At 60.2% G+C, this 16,506-nt stretch overlaps 9 protein-coding genes across 9 annotated transcripts; 5 read left to right on the top strand and 4 right to left on the bottom strand.

Annotated features, from left to right (window-relative positions):
- The first annotated feature begins 1,824 nt into the window (after positions 1 to 1,824).
- On the top strand, positions 1,825 to 2,522 carry SDRG_10186 (hypothetical protein). The gene has a single exon (XM_008616166.1). The coding sequence runs from the start codon at positions 1,960 to 1,962 to the stop codon at positions 2,467 to 2,469; it is 510 nt and encodes a 169-aa protein (XP_008614388.1). The 5' UTR covers positions 1,825 to 1,959; the 3' UTR covers positions 2,470 to 2,522.
- A 277-nt stretch (positions 2,523 to 2,799) lies between these two features.
- On the bottom strand, positions 2,800 to 3,476 carry SDRG_10185 (hypothetical protein). The gene has a single exon (XM_008616165.1). It carries the CDS (start codon positions 3,433 to 3,435, stop codon positions 2,857 to 2,859), a length of 579 nt encoding a protein of 192 aa, XP_008614387.1. The 5' UTR covers positions 3,436 to 3,476; the 3' UTR covers positions 2,800 to 2,856.
- Positions 3,477 to 3,915: 439 nt separating this feature from the next.
- Positions 3,916 to 4,775, bottom strand: SDRG_10184 (hypothetical protein). The gene is made up of 2 exons (XM_008616164.1): positions 4,334 to 4,775; positions 3,916 to 4,289 (listed from the first exon to the last, which is right to left on the bottom strand). Exons 1-2 carry the CDS (start codon positions 4,729 to 4,731, stop codon positions 4,004 to 4,006), a joined length of 684 nt encoding a protein of 227 aa, XP_008614386.1. The 5' UTR covers positions 4,732 to 4,775; the 3' UTR covers positions 3,916 to 4,003.
- Positions 4,730 to 5,936, top strand: SDRG_10183 (hypothetical protein; the record flags this gene model as incomplete). The annotated part of the gene is made up of 6 exons (XM_008616163.1): positions 4,730 to 4,888; positions 4,932 to 5,231; positions 5,276 to 5,468; positions 5,521 to 5,590; positions 5,635 to 5,729; positions 5,779 to 5,936. 6 exons carry the CDS (start codon positions 4,730 to 4,732, stop codon positions 5,934 to 5,936), a joined length of 975 nt encoding a protein of 324 aa, XP_008614385.1.
- Positions 5,937 to 6,118: 182 nt separating this feature from the next.
- SDRG_10182 (electron transfer flavoprotein alpha subunit) lies at positions 6,119 to 7,298 on the bottom strand. The gene is made up of 2 exons (XM_008616162.1): positions 7,200 to 7,298; positions 6,119 to 7,147 (listed from the first exon to the last, which is right to left on the bottom strand). Exons 1-2 carry the CDS (start codon positions 7,206 to 7,208, stop codon positions 6,170 to 6,172), a joined length of 987 nt encoding a protein of 328 aa, XP_008614384.1. The 5' UTR covers positions 7,209 to 7,298; the 3' UTR covers positions 6,119 to 6,169.
- Positions 7,299 to 7,844: 546 nt separating this feature from the next.
- SDRG_10181 (hypothetical protein) lies at positions 7,845 to 8,813 on the top strand (the record flags this gene model as incomplete). The annotated part of the gene is made up of 1 exon (XM_008616161.1): positions 7,845 to 8,813. The coding sequence occupies one exon, from the start codon at positions 7,845 to 7,847 to the stop codon at positions 8,811 to 8,813; it is 969 nt and encodes a 322-aa protein (XP_008614383.1).
- Positions 8,814 to 10,644, bottom strand: SDRG_10180 (hypothetical protein). The gene has a single exon (XM_008616160.1). The coding sequence runs from the start codon at positions 10,564 to 10,566 to the stop codon at positions 8,842 to 8,844; it is 1,725 nt and encodes a 574-aa protein (XP_008614382.1). The 5' UTR covers positions 10,567 to 10,644; the 3' UTR covers positions 8,814 to 8,841.
- A 1,083-nt stretch (positions 10,645 to 11,727) lies between these two features.
- SDRG_10179 (hypothetical protein) lies at positions 11,728 to 13,264 on the top strand. Its single transcript, XM_008616159.1, has one exon. It carries the CDS (start codon positions 11,971 to 11,973, stop codon positions 13,201 to 13,203), a length of 1,233 nt encoding a protein of 410 aa, XP_008614381.1. The 5' UTR covers positions 11,728 to 11,970; the 3' UTR covers positions 13,204 to 13,264.
- A 488-nt stretch (positions 13,265 to 13,752) lies between these two features.
- Positions 13,753 to 15,319, top strand: SDRG_10178 (hypothetical protein). Its single transcript, XM_008616158.1, has one exon. It carries the CDS (start codon positions 13,876 to 13,878, stop codon positions 15,154 to 15,156), a length of 1,281 nt encoding a protein of 426 aa, XP_008614380.1. The 5' UTR covers positions 13,753 to 13,875; the 3' UTR covers positions 15,157 to 15,319.
- The last annotated feature ends 1,187 nt before the right edge of the window (positions 15,320 to 16,506 follow it).

The raw sequence follows: 16,506 nt of genomic DNA, 5'->3' as shown, positions 1-16,506 counted from the left end.
TTCCGCACCATAGCGACGGCGACGACGACTGTCGAAGAGTACTCGTTCCCGAATTTCGTCATGACCGCGACGCTCTAACTTTAAATTGCCCAACACGATGAGATTCAACCAACGAGATTATGCAGCTTGAATAGGGGGTTTCAAAGTTGAAAATGGAGATTTCAATGGAGTTCGAAAAAATGGACTTTCGAAAATACGGCGCGCTGATTGGACAAAAAGGAAGCGAATTTCTCCCTTGTCGAGGCAACTCCATTGCAATCTCCATGGTCGATTTTCGGCCATGGAGCGAGTCCATGATGGAGAGAAGTGAGGCCATCAAATTTCGCAAGGTTTTTTGAGAGCGCGCGGCCGCGCCGTTAGACGCGGCGGGCAAGAAGGCCAGGGTAGTCTACTCGAACAGGGGCATGTGCGCCAAGCCAGCGCGCATGCGAGACGAGTAGTCCTACAAGGACATGCGCGGAAGGCTCTCTGCAGCCGACCGTGAAGAACGTTTCATCAACATCGAGACGAAGGACGATGCCACGTGGGCGACGTCCGCTATGCCCAACGACGCCCACAACCTGGTGCGCAACCAAGACGATGCACGTTGTTCTTTACTTCAAGACCATAGATAAGGCAGCGGACCTGTTGAGAGGATCTCAAGAGGAGGTACGCTGGCGCAAGGACCGCCATGTCCTCGGACCTAGCTCTCGAGCCTCGGACTGTCGGGCGCCACGCAATAAAAACGAATCAAATTATGGAGGTACATGCATTTCGGCCTCCGGAATGCCTCCGGAAAGCAAACGCTTTTCATTGGCTATAAATCAAGCAATTTTTGGCGCCATGGACCTGCTCCATTGCCATTGGCTTTTCCATTTTTTCAACTTTGAAACCCCCTAATACATGTACAAAGATACCAGTGGGTCGAGGTCCTTCAAGAAAGAAGCAAGAAGTCGGCGAAGAACACTCGGGTTCCGACATTCGAAGCCTTTTGCGCGAGACTTCCTCGGCGATGGAATCCTTCTTGAATGTAGCGAGCAGTGGTTGCGGACCACTCCGTTCGGCATGCGACACACGGCTGCAGCGAGCCGCTCGTCGAAGCGGCGATGGCCCTCGATCCAACGTGACCCGCGGGGCCGTGTGTATTCAGCACCGTCGACCGGCTGGAAGCGAGTTATATAACTGTGCTCGGTCTTGTGCTTCTCGTTGTGCCCCACGGCAACAAGATACAGCAAAGTGTCGTTCGGTGAAGCCACTGGATACGTTCTGAGCGGTATCTTATCCATACAAATACCAAGCCTAATGGGTGGCAGCACCGTCGACGTCATCCAGATTCACCATTGAAATCACAAAAGTTGATCAAAAAGTAGCTATTTGTGTGCAGAAGAATGCACTCGGTTTCTTGAACTTTAGTCGATTGAATCGAACGAGAAGGATTGGGATCAAACCCATTGCATGGGTCGAGAAGAAACGTTTTGGCGCTGGACATGATGCCCCATCGACCAAGTACTTAGCGAAGGGAGCAGCTCAATGCTTCAACCATCCGCGCGATCTACGATTCAGGTGCGGGGTCGACCGTGTGGACAGGCGACAGATTCCGGCGTAGGTCACACCCACGATATAGTCAATTCAATATATATTGGCCGCCTTGCAGCTGCGCGTGGGACGAGGGGTCTGTTCGAGCGTGTTCCATGGATGATTCAAATGGCCTCACCACCGCGCCTCGAAAGTATTCGGGTCATGCCCTTGCTCGTCAAAGAAACAAGCTGCCCTCTCTCGCATTCACAGGGCCGTGCTAGTCGCCTCGGATCTTTATAAGCATCTCGTGCTCATGTACTAGCGCCTGCGGTGTTATGTGTCGTATGCGGCGTCGTGGCACGACCTTGAGCTTCAAGGAACTGGCGCTGTGCAAAGATCACGAAGTGGGCGTGTCGCAAATCGCGCTGGACAGTGTTTGCACTTGGCACTTAACAAAATACCATGACCTCGTTCATTGCCGGCGCCAACCAACTCCAGCTGCTCACGCGCGGCGCGCAATTCGCCGTCAGCGCCATCGCCTTCTTCTGCGTCACGGGCGTCACCGGTCTTTCCGCCGGTGACTTTGCCTTTGTCACGGCCTTCCTCTTGGCTGCGCACGCCGCCCTCTACTACCTCCTCGCGATCCATTTCAAGAAGCTCGAGCTCTCGGCCTTCACCGTGCTCGTGACCGACGGCGTCCTCGGCGCGCTCGCGCTCATCGCGGCCATCGTGCTCGCTGCCAGCTCCAAGGCGTTCTTCTACTGCCACGCCAACAGCTGCGGCGCGCTGTACATTGCCACGATCGGCCTCTTCCTCGCCGCGGCCATCCAGGGCTTCCTCGCGTACCTCAGCTACGCGGCGCTCTACTTGACGCCCAACAGCGCGGTCGTCGTCGAGGACCTCGAGAACCCGGTGCACGAGACGACCGAGTACGTGGCGCCCGTCGAGATCAAGACGCCGACGGCGCAGTAATCGATGCCCCCTCTCTTCTTAACCTATGTCAATGCGATTCTAGCAAGTGCCCATTTGATTCTGTGCATCTCAGAGACTACCGACTACTGCTGGTACCTCATTAGTCGCTGCGCCGGCGAGAACACCTGAGCAAACCCACTGCCCGATACACTCTCAGTTCGACTATGTGGCTTTGGTGATCCCGCATAGTGGTCCTTGCGCTCTGCAGTAGATGGCTCAAGCGTACACGGGCGTCTCGATAGAACATCCAGCACCACCGTATCCGACAACTCAGTACGTAGTGTAGTCGTTGCAGACTTGTGCATTTGGCAGACGACCAAGTGCAGTACATCAAGTACATCATTTCGTGCATGCATTACATAAACGTTAGCTTCAGACGCGACGATCTTACACTTGGGCGAGGTGTTCCTGGGGCGGGACGTACTCGCCAGGGTACTCGCCGCGGGGCGTGCGCGGCTCGTTGGCGCCAAACGCGTCGTTCATGTCGAGAGCGTCTTCCATCGGCACCTTGGGGCTCGAGTAGTCGACCATGGTCAAGCCAAACGAGATCAAGTGGAGGGCCGCCACGATAAAGAGGAACGCGGTCGACGCGCGGTACGACGAGCAGTTGATGCCGTCAGTCACGTTGAGCGCGTTCTGGAGCTTGCAGGCGTCGTTAAGCAACTTGGACGCGGCCATGGAGATGCCCGCAATGAATAGCAGCGCGCCGAGCACAGCGTCGTGGGCGAGCAGCGCCGTCTTGGTCGGGTACACGGCGGGCACCTTGTGCAAGAGAAGGAGCCCGACCATGCCCATGGACGCCATCCAGCCCGTGTAGGCGACGATGAGGCTGTAGTCGGCGTACGAGAGGCCTGTGACGGCCGTGGCCGTGAGCATGGCCACGAAGGCGCTGCCCGCTTGCAGACCGCGGAGGACCAGGTGGATCATGGCCTTGTGGAGGTGGTAGCTTGTCGGTAGCGCGACCATGACAATTGCGGAATGCACAGCACTGTGGCAGGATTTCTCGGACGGTGCGTTTAGCCATTTGATAGAAACATCGCACCTCCCACTAAAAACACGCCACTTCCCGCGACGGTTTCGAAAGCTGACCAATCGGCGGGCGCTGAAATAGCATATCGGCAAATCGTGCCAAAAAGGGGTACGGCCGTTAAGCTTCGAATCGAAGGCAACTTGGTCAACCCATCCAAGCGTTCGCCAGTCGTAAATCCTAGGGCCTCGAGAGCATAGAGCTATCTATACTAATTCGTTTTGTTTTTCTCTACTGAAATGCAAGCGGGGGTCAATATTTCTATTGAAATCTAAGTCGGTTCAGGCTCCGAAAAAGGGCGCGTACCCCTTTTTGACATATTCCGGCTTTTCCATCGAATCCCAAATTGCACTTCCAAATTGCAGTTCCAAGAACGGTGGGGCAGTTGTGAGAGGTGATCGGTTGGCTCGCCAAAGCTTCCTTGAGGCAACGTTCGATCAGTGTTCGTACACACATCTCCGCTTCAAGCTTATAGCTTATAGCTCATCACAAAACGCCTCCTATACCCTAGACGGGCGTCGCAGCTTCCATGCGCATCGTAGCGCTAGGCTTGGCGTTCGGCGTGAGCGGCATGTCTTCGGGCGCCGCGTGCACCTGGTCGTACTGCAGCACTGCGTCGACGCCACAGAGCATCGAGAGCACAAACAGCGTCGTCATGCTCCACTCGAGCGCCTCGCAGCTCACGTTGGCGCTGCGGTGGCAATAGCGGTAGTGCGAGCTGTCAGCGAGCATGATCGTACCCACGAGGAAGGCCACGGCAAAGGCGACTGCCATCTTGGCTTGGGCGCCGATTCTAGTACAACGCCATGAGGGACAGTACAGATCGATGTGACGTACCGAAGTGTCGACCAGCGCTTGCTGACATGGAGCACCACAGAGCTGGCCGAGAGCACGAACGCTGCAATGCTCGCCACAAGCATGGTGCCCACCGTGTACGAACCCGGGAGCACGAGCAGCTTGCGCACCGGGGGCTTGACCGGGTGAAAGACATGGCAGAGCACGACGACGGCGAGGAGTGCGACTAGCATCTCGACGCTGCGGAGGCTCAGCGTCAGGTAGTGGGTCGTCGTCGTCATGGCAAAAATAAGAAGTGAGCTGAGTCGAATGCCCGAATTTGGTCCCGTTGGCACGCGCGCTCCTGGCAACGGGTGTACCAGATCTGGGAGACGACGGCGACATTGCGCCGTTGCCGCCGATTGCATCTCCTCGTATCCGGCACTATCCGGATCGGGCATGGGCCACGGCGTCCTGCTCGCGCTACTCGTCGGCGGCGTTAGCGTCTCCTACTACATCATCCAGCTGCGTGCCCGCATGCGATTGCTGCACGACGAAGCGGCGAAGAAGGAGACGCAGCGCCAGGAAGAGCGCGCCGGGCGCACCTCGGCTGAGAAGGTCGGCGTCGGTCATGGCGACATGGGCTCATACGGCGTGGTAGGAGCTCAGGGCGTTGCTGCAAGCCAAGCTCGACGTCTCGGCAGGCTACTACATCCAGCCGATCGCAACGCTGCGCTCTGTCTTCCACCAGTGCATTGGCACGCCGCGCCAAGGGTACTTGGCGCCAGCCACGTGCGCGCACGTCGAGTGCCACAAGAGCATCTCGCCCGAGGCGCTCGACGGCCTCGAGGCGTTTAGCCACGTCTGGCTCACCTTTGTCTTCCATTGCAACACGAACGGGAAGAACGCGCGGGCGCATACTGGCTTGCGCACGGAAGCGGGGACGGCCCACACGTTTCGCGTCCGACTCGATCGATGCTTCGTGAGCTCATGTTGGTCGCGTAGGCCAAGGTGAGTCCGCCCATGCTCAAGCAGCGCATGGGCATCTTCGCCACGCGGACGCCGCATCGACCCAACCCGATTGGCATCACGCTCGCCAAGATCGAGCGCGTCGACAAGGCCGCACGCACGGTCGTCGTCTCGGGCATCGACCTCGTCGATGGCACGCCCATCGTCGACCTCAAGCCATACGTCCCCGGTACGTTCGTCCGTTACACCGCTCAGTACCATCATCTCCTGCCCTGGCATAGCCTACGACTGCATGGAGCCCACCGACGTGGCCGTTGCGCCGTGGATCGCGGCGACAGTGTCGACGCAGCGGTAGCACTGCACACCGCATGGAGGCAGCTCAGCGTGCTCCGTAGATCGGTCGCGTGGGTGCCCGAGGCCAAGGCTACCGTGCTGCGCCTCTCGCGCCCGAGCCGGTTCTACGCGAACGACACTGCCCGCCTCTGCGACGGTAGTCAACCCTGCGAGATCCGACAACGAGGAAGCTCATGAACGACCAGCCATCACGCAGGTGCTCGCCGTCGACGTGCGCAGCGTCGAGCAGACGAGAAAGATGGCGTCGCGCGTGAACCACCTTGCGTTTGACGACCTGGACGTACAGTACGAAGTCCAGGACACCCACCCACAAGTGCGTGTCGTCGGCGTGGGCCGGCGCTGAACCCAAGGAAGGGGATCCGCCACGTACCCAAGAGCGGGGCACGGGGTACGGTGGCGTCAAGGTGGCGTCGATGGCGCAGCAAGTAGCTCTGTGGACGCTGCAATAGAGACCTAAGTGATACCGGTGCGCTTGTGGTGCATGTGGAGGCGACGCTGGGCGGCTTCATGACCGCGACGTGTGGATGGAGACGATGACAACACACAAGACAAGCACACAATGTTTCTTCGTGTCGTTTAGATCTTTTCGGTCAATTCGGGGACGACCTTGAAGAGGTCGTCGACAAGACCGTAGTCCGAGACCTGGAAGATCGGGGCCTCGCCGTCCTTGTTGATGGCGACGATCGTCTTCGAGTCCTTCATGCCGGCCAAGTGCTGGATGGCACCCGAGATACCGACGGCGATGTAGAGTTCCGGCGCGACGACCTTGCCCGTCTGGCCGACCTGGAGCTCGTTCGGGACAAAGCCCGCGTCAACGGCCGCACGCGACGCACCGACCGCGCCCTTGAGCTTGTCGGCGAGCGTGTTGAGCATGGCAAAGTTCTCACCGCTCTTCATACCGCGGCCACCGCTGACGACAACGCGAGCCGAGGCCAAGTCGGGGCGGTCCGACGAGCTCGTCTCCTCCGAGACAAACTTGGTCAAGTTGGCGGGGGCAGCAGTGGGCGCGGCCGACACCGAGGCCGAGCCACCCGTGGCAGCCGCCTTCTCAAAGCCCGTGGGGCGGATCGTCATGAGCTTGACAGCGTCCGACGACGTCACGGTCGCGATCGCGTTACCGGCGTACATGGGGCGCTGGAACGTGGTCTCGTCGACGACCGCGAGCACATCCGTCAAGGGCGCCACGTCGAGCGTCGCGCCGAGGCGCGGAACAAAGTTCTTCGAGATGTTGGACGACGGCGCAAGGATGTGCGAAAAGCTCGACGCGGCCTGGACGGCGGCGACGAGGTTCGTGACCTCCTCGGCGATCGCGTGGTCGTACTGCGCGCTGTCGGCGTGGAGAACGGCCTTGACGCCCTGCACGGCCGCAGCCTCCTGCGCGATGGCGGCCGTGTTGGAGCCCGAGACGAGCACCGTGATGTCGCCGCCAATCTTGGACGCGGCCGTGATCGCGCTCAGGGTCCCGCCCGTGAGCTTCTGGCCGGCGTGCTCGGCGACAACCAAGGTCGAGGCGAAGCGGGCAGCCGAGAGCTTGCTAAGGGCGCGCAGAGGAGTCTACGTGGCAGCCTGCGCATGAGGCCATGGAGCCGCGCGGCTAAGGACTTACGTGGAACATGGTGGCGTGTTGATGCAACAGAAACTGGTGTGGTCAGGAACTCCTCGCCCCTCTTGAGCTGTCTACTAATACGCAGTATCCGGATGAAACCGGAATTCCTGGACTTCGTCGACATAAATAGTGTGCACTTGGCCTCGGCCGGGTTCCGTGGGTACCACACGCAGTGCGAAGGAGCTTGGTCTCAACGACGCATTCGACACAGAGGCCAAGAGAGAAGCTGGGAGCTCTGTGCGACTCTGTTGCCGTCAAAATCGGTGCGCGATGGTCCTGTCATAGGGAGGTTGAAGTTCAGACTATTTCCGTGGAAGACGCCTCGGCACGAAAACGTAAATGATGTTATATTTGACCCAGACTATTTGCGAATGTGTGTGGGGCGTGTAGTGCGCACGCGTTTCTATAAAATCCCGTGCTGTTTGATACAAATATCAAGTACAAATTTCATTTTACAATTTAAATACAGTGCAATTTAATGACGTCATCTTGGGCCGTGGCTCGCAGCAATCCGATTGGCTAAAATCCTGCTGCTGACCCAGCGATGATTCGCGGTGAAGATCGCGCTCGTGTGAGTTGGATTGGCCAAAAGCTTGTGGCTTTCCAGCATATGATTGGCTGCTGCTTGCAATTCTTTCGCCCACAATGGCAGCAGGCGTCGTGCTGCGCAACGCCGAGCTCGTCCGCGTCATCGCCAGCTACGAGGCCGGTGTCTACGCCGACGTCCGCGCCTGCTTGCGCTGCGTGCATGAAGCCAGCTGCAGCCTGCTGCGCCCTTCGGCCTTCCGCCACCCGTGGCTTCTGCGCCTCGTGCCCTTCTACGACGCGCTCGACCAGCAACTGGCCGCGTTCGCTGCCGCCTTTGCGCCATGGCTCGCACAGTGGGGCGTTCGCCGCCTACATCGCCTTGTAGCATGCGACGACAACATGCGCTTTGTCCTGCTGACGCATGCCGTGGCCGTGAACGACGAGGTGCTCTTGGCGTCCATCCTCGCGTCGCCGGCGATGTGCCCGACCGACACACTGCCGTTCACACACGCAATCGAGCTCGGCGCTTGGAAGGGCCACGTCAAAGTCGTACAGATGCTCTTGTTGCGTAAGGACCACCGCTGTACTGCCTCTGCGCTGGACTTGGCGGCGCGGGCCGGTCACTTGCCAATGGTCCAGAGTCTCCACACGCGCGGGTATGAGGCCACGCGCCGAGCCATGGACGACGCAGCGACCCGCGGCCACATCAAAATCGTACGCTTCCTCCACGACGTGCGCCGCGAGGGCTGCTCGACGGACGCCATGGACGGCGCGGCCGCCAACGGTCACTTGAACGTCGTGGCCTTTCTGCACGACCACCGCCGCGAAAGCTGCACGGTACGCGCGATGGACGAGGCAGCCGCCAACGGTCACTTGACCGTCGTCGACTTCTTGCACCGGTTCCGCCACGAGGGGTGCTCGACGCGCGCGATCGACGGAGCGAGCTTCCACGGACATTTGGACGTCGTCCGGTTCCTCTTGACGCACCGGCGCGAAGGCGGCTCGCGCGAAGCGATCATCGGCGCGCAGCAGCGCCACCACAGTGCCATCGTCGCACTACTTAGCGCAGCTACGTTGACAATGTGACTGTTGCACAAAAAGATGACACCATTTTTCATTCCGATCCGAGTCGAAATTTGAAGTACAGAATACCAAGCAATGCGAGACCGGCAGGGATGAAGATGCCGAGCAAGTAGAGCTGCGACGTCTCTTCCGGACAGCCGTGCCCACCGGCAAGCTTGAGGCAGTTGGTCGAGTCAAACATCGACGTCATCGTCCCCGTGATGGACGTGGCGAGGATGACGAAGAAGGCGTAAAAGATGCATCCGGCGACGGTCGGGTAGCTCCCGCCGTGCTTCTTGAGCTCTAAGACCGCTTCCTTTTGACTCGGCAGCAGGACGACCCAGAGACAGCCAATGACAGTGGACGCATACGCAATGGCATACGTCCACGCGACCTCGTTTCGGGTCTCGGGGAGGTCCTTCTTGATCGCGCGGCTGCTGACGCTGAAGTTGGCGTCAACCACGTTGGTGATCATCGGGCCAAAGACGCCCGGGAGGTTGTGGATGGTGGTGAGGAGGCCGTAGAGCACGCCTTCGCTGCCTTCTTCGGCCAACTCGACAATGACAAAGGACCCGACGACAAAGTTGACGGCTAAGGGCAGCTGCTCCGTGAGTGGCACGCCGAGGAAGAACCACTGGTTGCGGACCACATTGTAGATGGTGCAGAACGCTACGACAGCGTCAATCGCGTTGGCTGTTAGCGTCGTGAGGACGAGCATGTAGCGCCAGTTCCAGCGCGTGCCGTACTTGCCCGTGGCTGCGATAATCCCAGCGTAGAGGACGCTGCCAAGAATGCCCATGAGCGACGAGTTGAGGTTCTCGACCTTGGCCCAGTAGAGCGCCACGTACGGCGCCGCGGTCGTCGAGATGTACGAGGTGAAGAAGGCGAAGAAGAAGATGTAGAGCATGACCTGCCACACGACGCGCTTTTGCGCGAGCGTCCAAAACCGCGCCAAGTAGCTCGAGACCGACACCCGCGTCGTCGACTGAACATCTTTGAGCCAAAACCAGACCACCGGGACGTTGAGGATCGAAGTGGCCGCCAAGATCCAGAAGTACCCGTTGACGCCAATGTCCCAGTCGTATGTGCCGGTCATGCGCGTCGAGTTGAGGCAGAAGCCGGAGACTGCTGACATGCCGGGCATCGCCAGCGCCCGCACCGAGTAAATCAGCGCCTGGAGCCGACCACGACGGGCCACCGGCTCACGCTGCGAGTACGCGACGAGGAGTGCGTCCTGCGCGACGTCGGCCATGATGTAGCAAAAGCACGCGACCGCGCAGAGCAGTGCGAGCACCGACCCGTTGGCGGTCGCATGAGGATCCGGCGCCGGCTCGCCCGCGGGCTTGAGCGCCACGATGAGCAGCAGTATCGCCGTGAGGGTCCAGCCGATGAGGATGTATGGCTTGCGGTGGTAGCCGCAGATGGGCACGCAGTCGGTGAGCATGCCGAAGAAGACCTTGAGCGACCACCCGAGGCTCATGAGCGCCGTCGCCGAGTTGAGGATGTTGCCTTCGAGGTTGAAGTACGCGGTAAGGATCGGGTACTGCATCCCAGAGATGCCGCCGTAGACGACGCCAATGGCCGCGTACTGGAAGAGGAGCGCGAGGATCTCGGGCGACGTGTACACGGGCGCGTCGCCGGCGCGGAGCCCGCCCGTCTCCATGGCCGTCGGCGTCTTGGCCTCGATGTAGTCGAACTCGGGCTTGCCCAGACTGCTCGCAATGCTGGCGCGCGAGTTGCGCTCGTGGCGGGCGACGTCATGGCGCTGGCCTAGCATGGCCGATATAATTCGAAAATGGTGTACATGGCAGCGATGGTCAGCGCGCGCTGGGACTGACGACCATCTGGCCAGTGCGGTACCGAGCGTTGCTTGTCGTGTCTTGGGCCATTCTTGAAGGCGCAACGGGTTGTGAGGTGCCACCAAGAATACCGCCTCGTATGTGGCCTGCAAAATGGCCTCCAGGAAGGTAATAAGTGATGATGAGCTTCGTAGCCAAAGCTGGTAGCCTAGGACATCGGTGACGACGAGCTATCACCCGACGATTTTTGTCAGGCGTAATGGTGCTTCGTGCAGCTACTCCACCGACACTTCTGCTCAACGCAGTTGACGTGGTCAAAAGGCAAGCTGCGTAGCGACGCTGTGGCAGCCAGCTCGCCGCGAGTATCGCTGGTTCAGCTCGGTGAAACACTCCACGACGAAGCCCATGCTTCAAGTCCAAAGCCGTTAGCTATGGGCAACGGTCGATGGCACCCAATATCGCTGGTGCTCGAGGTATCCATTCGGCTAGAGTCTGTGGTCAGCGACAAGCCCTTTCATATCGTGCAGATGCAGTCGTCATGCGCAGAACCACACGACTCTGCTTGTCTGTTTGCCAGTGTTTCGTCCTCCAACGCACGAGCATGGGATCGCGTTTCGCCGCCGCAAGTGGTGGGTTGAGTATCTATGAGGTTGGGAGCTTGACGACCCAACTCGCAAATGAGCGTGATAGCTTGTTCTTCGGGGAAGGGCTATAGGCGCAGCCCGTCAGCTCGTTGAGGGAGCGACTGCTTTCATTGGCTCCCGACCCACCGCGTGCGTCAGTGCGACGCATGATTGGCTCTGACACGGTGCTGCATCCCACGGGGGTCACCACCGTGACTGGGCGATGACCGACGGGGCTGCAGCTGGTATGTAGGCAAGTCGCTGGCGAGTAAGTAAGCTTATGTTACAGGCGGCTCGTATGTCCGCGTGTCAGCTATATGCGGCTCGACCTTGGGCATGAACCTTGGGCTTGTTCTTGGGGCAGCAGCATCTCGGTCGAATACCGCGCAGAAGTTCATTCGTACAGGCTGTGCGTCCCATCTCACTCCCTTGCATTGGACTGCCACAAGCCAACGGCACCAGATTCACAGTGCGACATGCGACTCAGAGATCTGCACTTCACGCATTCTGGATTCGGCTGCATACCAGAACCCGTTCGCAGCGTCGTCCCAGAGGCGAAGATTGTGCCCACAAGAGCCTTCTATCCCGCCCTCGCAGCAGTCTCTGGCGCCTTGCCGCGCCAGAACGCGGTGCCAACCACGACATCGGACAGTTGGACCAGCCTGCATTCTGCGGACCAGGATTCGGGACATACATTCTGAAGCCGCTCACCAGCCAACACCGTTGGGTTCAGATCTGAATTTGCCACCGCCTACAACCATGGCCTCCGAGACGATCACGCCCCCCGGCCTCGTGCAGCAGCGCTGGACCTTCAACGCGACGCTCGACGGGCTCTTCCTCCACCTGCCCGGGCGCGTCCACGTCCGCTACGACCAAGCGGCCAACGCCAGCGCCGTCGTGACGGCTTCGGCCACGTCCGCAGACCTCCTCGCCCTCGTGCTCGCGAGCGTGGGTAACCGTAGCTTTGACACGCACATTGAGATCGACGGCGTTGAGTTGCCAGTGCCCGGCCCCCACCCGGTCCTCAACATCACGACCGGGCACCCGGACCACGTGACGCGTGGCGCGCTCCTCGTCGACGTGGTGCTCCGGTCGCCCGTGACGTACCTCTCGACGCACGCCGAGACGATTGTGGAGGCGGGCGCGTTGGCGACAAGCGACGCGACAGCGGCACTCGAGCTCCGCGCGTATGACGCCGGCGCCATCTTTTACACGGACACCACCGGCGTCCGCGTCCAGAGCCTCAAGCTGGATGCCTCCGACGCGGCGACGATCCAAATTGTGACGCCGTCGGTCGACGTCGGGACCAAGCTCTCGATCGACGCCGACGACAGCAGTCGCGTCGCGGTTACGGCCAACACCACGTCGGCGGCGACGCTCAAGGCGAGCGCGAGCGACGCCGGCGCCATCTACCTGCACTCGGACGTCCGCGTCGACAAGCTGCAGACGTCGGCCGACGACGCCAGCGTCGTGAGCGTGTACCCGTCGGGGTCGTGCAGCACGAGCAAGGTCGACGCCGAGGACCTCGGCGCCGTGTACATCGGGTCGATCGTCTGCGTCGACTCGTACGCGTCGGCTGCCGACGCCGGGCGCGTCGTGCTCCAGTCGACTGGGATTTTGCACGCGAGCACGGACGACGGCGGCGCCGTGACCTACTTCAACTCGACGCCGGCGCAGTTGCCCAAGACGCGCCGCCCGCACAAGTGGTTCCGCTTCGACAGCCCCAACGTGCACGCAACGACGACGAACGAGTACGCGACGACAACGCTCCTGCCGACGCCCCGCGCCGAGCCCATTGCCATCGTCTTTACGCCGCGTGTGCACGGCTTTAGCTGGAGCTGGGGCGGCTGGACGGCGCTCAACACAGCGCCGACGGTCGTGTCGGCCTCGATGGAAGCCACGTCGCTTGTCGCCTGCGCCGCGCTCGTCCTCCTTGCGGCCTTTGTCGCCATCAAGCGTGTCGCGCGCGGACGCTACCAGCGCATTCAGTAAGATATGGCTTTTGGTCGGAATGTATCAAGCTAATATCAATTCAGCACCGTTTTGTGTCCAATGTACGATGATGACAAATGCGTCCCTACGGTGGAATACGAAGTACATAGGCTGCTCCCCGTGGGCAGCTCCGGCTTTTCGAGCACTTCAAACTCAATTCCAATTCTTGAATCCGTTCGTTGAGGAATGCCACTTCAATTCTCGCACTCGTTCGTTGAGCAAGCGCTGGCTTGACGTGCCGCACGACGCGCAGGCATCCATATTGACAACGCAGCTGCGTGACGTGTTTTGGAAAATGCTCACGTCCGCGACAGCTGCTCCTTGGAGCGTCCATCATCCACGCGCTCTCGTCCTGCATCATGGTCGACGCCTCCGCGGAGCACGGTGCGAGACGGCAGCGATTCGCGCACAGACGCAAAACCGACACGAATAAAGATGCTGCCTTTAACACTTCTCCAAGCTTGGGACGAAGCAACCACCACGCTCGGCGGCAGCAAAGATCCGACGCCGGTGGGTGTCGCCTTTCCTCATATGTCGCGACACCCGACTCCTGTCCTGAGCTCTGGACTACTCTAGCTCAGCTCTCCACCTCCGACCGATCCCGCCGGCTCTCTACGACTGGTTGCTACCACTCGCTCCCCACTGTACGACGCCGTCGCGTGCCCATGGCCAATGGCCTGTCCGAGGCCAGGGATGCGCAGGCCCATCACTCTCGTTACACGCACTCTACACTGCCGAATCGACGACTTAGTCACTTTGCACTTTATCATGTCGGAGACGATCACCGCGCCGGGCCTCTTTGAGAAGACGTTCAGCACCAACGAGACTCTCCACGGTCTCTACTTGGACGTGCCAGGACGCGTTATCGTCCGCGCCAACGACGGCGGCAACGCCACCGACGTCACGATCGCGTCCAACTCGGCCGCGCTCCTCAACCTCGTGCTCGCTGATGTCACCTACCGTTACTACAAGGGCACCAACAACTCGTACTTGAACCTCACGCACGCGTACCCGGACGCCACGACCGCCGGTGCCCTCGTCGTGACCGTCCGCGCCAACGCCCCCGTCTCGTACATCTCGTCCCAGGCGCAAACTGTCGTCCACGATGGTGCGCTGGCGTCGAGCGCGCAGGCCAACGTGACGCTCCGGGCGTACGACGCCGGCTCGATCCACTACGCCTCGAACGCCTCGCTCGCCGCATACAACCTCAAGCTGGACGCGGCGGATGCGTCTACTGTCCAAGTCTCGTCGTCGTCGCTCAATGTCACTTACAAGCTCAGCTTGACGGCCGAGGACCGTGGCGTGGTTGCGCTGGCCGCTGACGTTGCTGTTGTGCCGTCCGCCAAAGCCGTGGCCCAAGATGCCGGCGCCGTCTACCTGCAGGCGGTCGACCACGTCGAAGTTGGAAAGCTTGTCGTCGACGCCGAGGACCTCGGCCGCGTCAACGTCTACCCCCACGGCACGTGCGTCACGGGCAAGATCACCGCCGAAGACGCTGGTGTCGCCAACGTCGGGTCGGTCGTGTGCCAGGACGTGTACGCGTCGGCGTCTGACGGCGGCGCCGTCACGGTCCAGGTGACGGGCGTCCTCTCCGCGTCGACGCAGGGCTACAGCGTTGTGCAGTACTTCAACGCGACGCCCCTCGAACTGCCCAAGACGCGCCGCCCGTCCAAGAAGCACAGTGTCCGCGGCCCGAACGTTCTCGCGACGCCCAACAACACGTTCGACTCGTTTGTGTTTACGCAATCGCCGCTCGAGACGCCGATTGCCGTCAAGTTGTTCCCGCGCTTGACCAAGTCGTACTGGGGCGGCAGCTGGACGACGCTCTCGGCCGTGTCGTCGCCCGCCGAAGCTGGCAGCCTCTTTGCCGTCGTCGCCGTCTGCGTACTTGCCTTGGTGCTTGTCGTTGTCAAGCGCTCGGGCCGTGGTGTCCGCTACCACCGTATCCAGTGATCGCAAATCGACGAGATCTGAGATCTGAGATGCAGAACCAAATGAAACTGTCCGTGTGTTGATTGGTCGATTACGTTGCCCTTTCTGCGGCAATAAGATTATAAGATTGGGTTCCTGCGGAGTGGGCTCGTGAAAACCTTTTTTTGAGAGGAAGTGCACCGGCTCGTCGTGTAAGTTTGGCATCGCATTCTGTCGGCAGTGGCGTACAAGTTGCCATGAAGCGTAACTGCTAGAAGATTCTGGTTACAATAAATTGTGGAGGGTAAACTGCAGTCCGAGCCAGGCTGTGGTTGTGTCTCGCCGTGGAGGAGGCGCTGTGCCTCAGACAATGAAGCAGTGATGAAATCCCGAACGTCAAGTGGGTCCGCTCATGGACATTGTTGACCTGACACATTGAAACAAAAGGCACTCGTGTGTCCCGCAGCGGGCATCGTACGGTGGCGCGGGACCCGCCTGCCAAGCCATCAACCAGCCGCAAAGCTCTCGCCGCTGGTGCTCGGTTCAAGAGAGTCGCAGATCCCGAGCACGTCAACGCCATCGATGACTTCGCCCGTGACCATCGTTGCAATGAATGGTGGCCGAGTGATCGTCCAGCGCCCTGCCCAAAAGTAGGTAGAATCCAAGATCACGCGCGCGGGCAAAGTGACTGCACGCGCCACCCAGAAGGCCAACGAGACGCCCGAAGAGAAGGCTGCGCGACTCGCCAAGCGCAAGAAGGCGGACGATGGCGCCGAAGAATGCGCACCTTGAGGTCGTGTGTGCGACTGTACGCCTTGAGTGTGTTGATCGTCTTGTCGCTGTCATAGCGCCTGCTCTCGTTGGCCGGTTGCACAATGGTGGATGCGTCCGGCGCGTCGTTGCGGGGAGCTGCAGAGGCGCCGCGGATGTTGGTTGATGCGCGGCTTCTTGTCGGTGTCTTCCGTCTTTTTGCGCTTGGCGAATCGCGCAGCCTTCTCTTCAGGCGCCTCGTTGGCCCTCTGGGTGGCGCGTGCAGTCGCTTCGCCTGCGCGCATTACCTTGGCTTCCGCCTTCTTTTGGGCAGGGCGCTGGAGCGTGTGTTCGCGGCGTCGTTCTTGTGTTGTGCGAAGGGTAGGATTTGTGAGGTAGCAAGTGGCCGTTGCAGCAGATAGGCGCGGACCAATGCCACAGAGCGACGTGGCGCGAAGAAGGCTGTGTCTGTAGACATCTGATTCGTTTTTGCTGTCGAATCAGACGACGCTAAGCTTCAACTTGGACAAAGTGTAACCGACGCGGCGCCAAGTTTGGATCATTGAATGCCAAGCCAAGATGCAGGCGACGACGTTGTCACATGCTCCGTGTGCCCAACGGCACGTGGTATTCTCAGCTATA

This window comes from Saprolegnia diclina (assembly GCF_000281045.1).
Source record: "Saprolegnia diclina VS20 unplaced genomic scaffold supercont1.34, whole genome shotgun sequence".
In the NCBI taxonomy this organism is placed as follows: domain Eukaryota; phylum Oomycota; class Saprolegniomycetes; order Saprolegniales; family Saprolegniaceae; genus Saprolegnia; species Saprolegnia diclina.
The sequence above is the reverse complement of the archived record's forward strand: the minus strand, read 5'-3'. Positions and strand labels throughout refer to the sequence as shown.